We start from the raw sequence: 6,245 nt of genomic DNA on the forward strand, positions 1-6,245 counted from the left end.
ATGAGAGGTTGTGTCGGGTGAACGGAGGGAAGCCCCATCAGGGGGCCCACGGGGGAGGCGGGCAAGGAGTTCGGGTCTCTCGCTGTCTGGCGGGACCGGCCTGAGAAGGGTGCTCTCAGGGTGCCCTGGGAACAGGGTGGAGTGAGAAGCGGCCCCGCCTCCGCCTGGAGGCGCCTCCTGGGGCGTCCCTGAGAAGCAGACACCCCTCCGGCGCAGGCCCGACCCGGGGGGTCTCTGGGGCCCGGCGGGAGGGCGCTGGCGTGCCCGCACACCTCGAGGGAGGGTCCGGCCGACCTCCTATCCCGGTCGGTTTCCCAGAGCGCAGACCCGCGCGTACCTCCAAGCCTGCGCGGCGCGGGGCGATGCTGGGCCCGCCCGTGCCAATCACCTCGCTTAACTCCTCTTAAGGGTCGTTGCATTTGTCCACCGGCCCGTCTCCCGGAGCGCAGAAGTCCAAGACGGGCAAAGACAGGGTGCGCCTTAGAGCGCCCGGGGCCCAGCCAGCCGGGCGGATCAGGGCGGGACTCCGGCCGGGCTCGGGGCGTGCCTGGGGGGCGGGGCTCCCGGGTTCGCGACCCGGGCACTGTCCGCGGTGCTGAGCGCCCGCCCGGGCACTTGGGGGCAGGTGCACCATGGGGAACCGCAGCGCGGCGGACGCGGACGGGCTGCTGGAGGGGCGCGGGCCGGGAACCGGCGGCGGCGCGGGAACTCCCGCGGCGGCGGCGGCGCTGGCGGGGGGCGTGCTGCTCATCGGCGCGGTGCTCGCGGGGAATGCGCTCGTGTGCGTCAGCGTGGCGGCCGAGCGAGCTCTGCAGACGCCCACCAACTACTTCATCGTGAGCCTGGCAGCCGCCGACCTACTACTCGCCCTGCTCGTGCTGCCTCTCTTCGTCTACTCCGAGGTGAGCCCGCGTTCACGACCGCACGCGCACTGCTCACCTGCTCCTTCGTCCCCTGTCCCCATCCACCGTGAGGACCCAGAGCCACCCGGCCACTGGGCTTCTCAGGAACCTCGAGCCGGGGCGGCTGCAGGGACGCTGGGCCTGGTCCCAGGACAACTGGAGCCTCGGTCCCCTCTGATCCCCGCCCCCCATCTTGCTGTCAGTTTACCTGTTTGGCTGGCTGGCTGTCCGCCCTCCCTCTGTGCCTCTCTTCTCCTGTCCCTGTTTTGGCATCTCCTACCCAAGAGATGCCTTTGCCCTTCAAGCCAGCCAACCTCAGAAACAGGCAAGGTTGGCAGTCCAGCCACCCACTATCCCTCGGCTGAGGTTCCATTCCTCAGGGGAGGCAGATGGACAGGCAGATTCAGGTTTACCCCCCCTCCCCCCGCTCTCCCTGGGGCACAGAGACACACACATCACTGCACAAACCACAGCCAGGCATGACCAGGAACAGGCACACACCAGAGCACCCCAGGGAAGGAGACCCTCACTCACGCACATATTCTGCCCACAGCAGGAGGGGCATTCAGCTGCAAGGAGCTGATGGCAAGTGAGCAGGGTTGGAGGAAGGGGAGGCCCTGCCCTGATGCTGGAACCCAAAGCAGGGGTTGGCGTGGGGTCCAGAGCCCCCGCCAAGAACCAGGGCCCAGAAGCCTCCATCCCCAGACCAGGTCTGGCCCTCGGGTGGGTCCCCCTTGGTGCCAGCCCTTGTCTGCTTTGCGGTTTGGGCAGAGAAAAGCTGCTTAGGCCTGCGCTGGGATCTCGGTGACCCGGGCAGTGGGGGAGGGGAGGGGAGACTCAGTTTTTCTGAGGTGGAGGTGGAGAGACTGGGCAGGACAAGGACACACATGACCTGCCCCTCCCCCAGAGCCACAGACAGACATCACAGTGACAGCTCTTAAGCTCCTAATCGTCCCAAATCAGCGGGAGGGGATTTAGAAGGGGGGCGGCTGTCTGCTCCTTTGCCCTTGGTGAGGGCACTGGTCAGGGTGCTGAGGCCTTTACATCTTTTAACTCATTTATCCTCAGAGCACTTATGTGGATACTATCATCACCCTCATTTTACAGATGAGGGGACAAAAGTGAGGTGACTTGTGGAGTCCCAGAGCAGTGACAGAGTTTAACCAGACAGGCCGACTCTTAGCCAGGGAGGAAACGGGGCCAGTGGGCTTCATGCTCCAGGGGGCTGGCCTGCGGGGGGAGCGCCCCCCTGCCCTGAGCCCCACAGCATCAAGATCAGAGTCCTCAACCATCTAGACCCCATCTCCAGGGCTTCCCCAGGCCTTTCTTGGCTTTAACAGAAAGGGTTCCTCCTTTCTGGGAGGGAATCTCGCCCAGCTCAGAGGGAAGGCTGCCCAGGAGTGCGGGCCTCTGGCACATCCCCGCTCGCCCCAGAAAGGTGGGAGTCAGAAAGAGCACACAGCCCAGGCGGCTGTGAGGGCTCCTGGTGCGGGGGAGACGGGCAGCGGGCCCTGCGTCTGTTGTTGCGCCCCCGCCCCCGCGCCCCTTCCCGCGCGCAGGTCCAGGGCGGCGTGTGGCTGTTCAGCCCCGGCCTCTGCGACGCGCTCATGGCCATGGACGTCATGCTGTGCACCGCCTCCATCTTCAACCTGTGTGCTATCAGCGTGGACAGGTGAGCCGGCCGCCGCCCCGCCTCGCGCCCCCGCCCCGCCTGCCCCGCGCCCCTCCCCTGTCCCGGTCGCCCTCACCGCGCCCCCCGCAGGTTCGTGGCTGTGGCCGTGCCGTTGAGTTACAACCGCCAGAGCGGCGGCGGGCGCCAGCCGCTGTTCATCGGCGCCACGTGGCTGCTGTCGGCCGCGGTGGCGGCCCCAGTGTTGTGCGGCCTCAACGACGCGCGCGGCCGCGACCCCGCCGTGTGCCGCCTGGAGGACCGCGACTACGTGGTCTACTCGTCCGTGTGCTCCTTCTTCCTGCCCTGCCCGCTCATGCTGCTGCTCTACTGGGCCACGTTCCGGGGCCTGCGGCGCTGGGAGGCCGCCCGTCGCGCCAAGCTGCACGGCCGGGCGCCTCGCCGGCCCAGCGGCCCCGGCCCGCCGCCCCCCGAGGCCGTCGAGACCCCCGAGCCCATTCCGCCCCCCGAGGCCGTCGCGCCCCCCGATGCCATCCCGCCTCCCGCCGCCATCGCGGCGGAGCCCCCGCTGCAGGGAAGCAAAAGGAGGCGCGCCAAGATCACCGGCCGGGAGCGCAAGGCCATGAGAGTCCTGCCTGTGGTGGTCGGTGGGTACCTGCCCCGGGGTCGATGGGCGGAGTGGAAGGTGTCAGCGCCCACGGCCCGAGACGGTGCCCAGGACGCCGGCGGGGGGGGGGGGGGGGGCCCGGGGCCCCGGTTTCCCCGCCCCCCCCCCCCCCCCCCGTCCCCAGGGGCCTTCCTGGTGTGCTGGACCCCCTTCTTTGTGGTGCACATCACCCGGGCGCTGTGTCCCGCCTGCGCCGTGCCTCCGCAGCTGGTCAGCGCGGTCACCTGGCTGGGCTACGTCAACAGCGCTCTCAACCCCCTCATCTACACCGTCTTCAACGCCGAGTTCCGCACGGTCTTCCGCAAGGCCCTTCGCCTCTGCTGCTGAGCCGCCCCTCACCCGCACCCCCAGAGTCCTCTGCGAGGACCTGGCCATGCCTCAGGGGGCAGGACCCCAGCAAGGGAGGGGGCGGTTTTGTACGACTGATTAAACTAATACCTTCCTAAACACCTGCTGGGAAGGCTGGGGCTGGGGAGGACGGAGAGGGGAGGGTGTGGGAGGAGCAAGGAGGAGGAGCTTCTGCCCCACGTGGAGCCCAGACCCCTACTAAACCGGCCCCAGCCAGTTAAGCCCCTCCTTCCTTCTGAGGAAGCCCAGAGAATAGACCCCACAAAGCTGGCTCCAGGCTCAGGGTGAGGTGAGAGGCAAGCCAGCTCTTGCTTGCGCTCCAGGGAGGCCCATTCAGCCTCGCCGGAGGAGAAACTTCCAGAACCAGGGCAGCCCTTGCCTGGGAAGGCCAGGACTCTGCTCGTGGGGCTGCCTACAGGCTCACTCATGGTGACTCACACCCTCCTCCAAAAGGTTCCCTCCCTGACACACCCTGACACCAGCTGCACCCTCCCCCCAGCTGTTGCAGGCAGCAGCCTCACCCCCCACCCCACAGCCCTTGCCCCTCTCTCAGTGGGAGAGTGTGGACAGTTGTCCTGCAGAGAGGAGACTTGCCCTGGGGCTGAGCAGCAGTTTCCTGAGACCACACTTTCCCCAGTGGGAAGACCACCACAGTGGGCCCATCAGCAGCCAGGCCCCGCCCAGACCAGCCCCCTGCTTCTGCAAGGAGCAGCCAAGGTGGCCCCACATCCCACTCAGCTAGCTGAGCTTTGCCCGCTGCCTCCGGGTCAGAGCACAGCTCCCTGCCTGTGATAATGTCCAAAGCCCTGAGGAGATGGGGCCAGGGTGCTGGGTAGGCCCACCGAGGCAGGCTCCCACAAGCAGGAGGAGGTGCCTGGCCCAAGGCAGGGCAGAGCCACCAAGCTGCCCCTCTGTGCTCACAGCATAGACCCAATCCTGGGGAGGAGGGGGCAGCTCTCAGGCCCTCCAACCTGGACTTCATCTCACTCTCCCGGTCCTGGGGAGGACCTCTGCTTTCCAGGGCTACTATGCCCATGTCAGGGACGCTGTCTATGCTTCTAGGCACTAAGTTTTCTTCTGAACGTGAGAAATTATGGGCTGTGAGGTCCTGACCTCACAATGGCATGGGGCTGCCCCTTCCCGCCTGTGGGTGCTCACCCTCCCCTGCTCAGGGTCTCAGTGGGAGTGGGGCGAGGGGCACCTGGCAGACCTGGCTCTGGTGGCTCCTTGAGTTTCTGCACCTTCTTGCCCATGAAGTGTGAGGACAATTGCAGCAGACACCCTGGGTCTCCCCGCAGGGAGTAGCCCTGATACTCAGACAGGAGCACAAGCCCCTGAGCCCCTGCCCCCACTGGCTATCCCCACAGATACCTGCCCCAAGCTGGGCCAATGGTCCCTCCTGGGGGTCTCAGACTTGAAGAGCAGGGAGGGTCATTGGGGCCCTCAGGCTGAAGGCAAGGTCAGAGCAAGGGGCCCCCCATGCCCTCTGATGCTCCCTCCACATGGACCTGTGGAGCCACCTCAGGTAGTCCGAGAGCCCTGCCATCAACCAGCACCTCCCCCTGCCAGGCAGCTGTGGGCACCTCCCAACCTTGGCTGTGTCCCACGCTGTGTCCTCCTCCTCCTCACCTGTATGTGGGGGCAGGACTGACCAACCCCACGAGCTGGGAGCTGCTGGGGACCTGTACGGTCCCCACTGGCCCTGTAGGCAGGACCTGCAGCTCCCACAGAGGAGGACAAGGTGCACAGGGCAGGGGAAGGGATACATGCAGAGCCACAGAGGGCCTGGCTGACCGGGAAGCCCCTGGAGGGGCCTTGACTACCCAGCTCACTCAGCCGTCCCACTGATGCCAATCACCCCAGCCTGCAGCTCCCTGGAGCCCTGGCTCTGAAGACCCACGGTCTTCAGAAGGGCCTGGCCTGTGCTGACAGAAGCCGGCCCCTTGCCTGTCCCCCGAGGCTGCGTCCAGCAGGAGATGTCCTGACACAGAACTCTTTGAGGACTGGCAACAAAGCCTGATCCCCCCCGCCCCAGGAATTTCCAGAAGCCACCGAAGAACACTTCACAGGCCTAGAAAGGATGCAATTTGAAAAACTGTCCCCAAAATGTGCGGTCCTGAGGGTTCTATCTTCTTTTTATTATTATTTTACGTAGGCTCCATGCTCAGTGTGGAGCCCAATATGGGGCCTGAACTCATGACCCTGAGATCAAGAGTCGGATGCTTAACGACTGAGCCAGCCAGGTGCCCCATGAGGGTTCTCTCTCAAAGAGGAGGGGGAGAGTAAGCTGCCCCCACCCAGGATGGAGCCAGTCCAACGGGGGTGGGGGTGGGGGTGGGGAGTGGAACTCTCCTTGCAGGGGGACTGGCACTTGCTTTCTGAGCATTTTCAGGTTTGGGTGCAGATCCCTTCTGCTGAGGCTGATGTGCTCCCCCCATCCCAGAGAAGCAGGGAAACAGGGACACAGCCAAGAGCTGAGAAGTGCCCCCTTCCCGCCACGTTCTGCTGCAGCAGCAGAAAAACCCACTCAAGGTGCGCTATGAGGGTGCCCAGTGGGGGACGGTGCATCATGGGGCCAGGGTCACAGCCCACCATGCTCACCATGTCCTCTGCCCCAGGCATGCGCCCAGACTTCTTGGAATTCGTCCCCCTGAGAGGTGGTGGCAGAGGCAGGAAGATGAAATGCAGGGACTCAGGT

General features: G+C 65.6%; 1 protein-coding gene across 1 annotated transcript; it reads left to right on the forward strand.

Annotated features, from left to right (window-relative positions):
* Nucleotides 1-632: 632 nt before the first annotated feature.
* On the forward strand, nucleotides 633-3,526 carry DRD4 (dopamine receptor D4). Its single transcript, XM_021692202.1, has 4 exons — nucleotides 633-902; nucleotides 2,462-2,574; nucleotides 2,665-3,179; nucleotides 3,324-3,526. Exons 1-4 carry the CDS (start codon nucleotides 633-635, stop codon nucleotides 3,524-3,526), a joined length of 1,101 nt encoding a protein of 366 aa, XP_021547877.1.
* The last annotated feature ends 2,719 nt before the right edge of the window (nucleotides 3,527-6,245 follow it).

The sequence above is a fragment of the Neomonachus schauinslandi genome, chromosome 11 (assembly GCF_002201575.2).
Source record: "Neomonachus schauinslandi chromosome 11, ASM220157v2, whole genome shotgun sequence".
In the NCBI taxonomy this organism is placed as follows: Eukaryota; Metazoa; Chordata; class Mammalia; order Carnivora; family Phocidae; genus Neomonachus; species Neomonachus schauinslandi.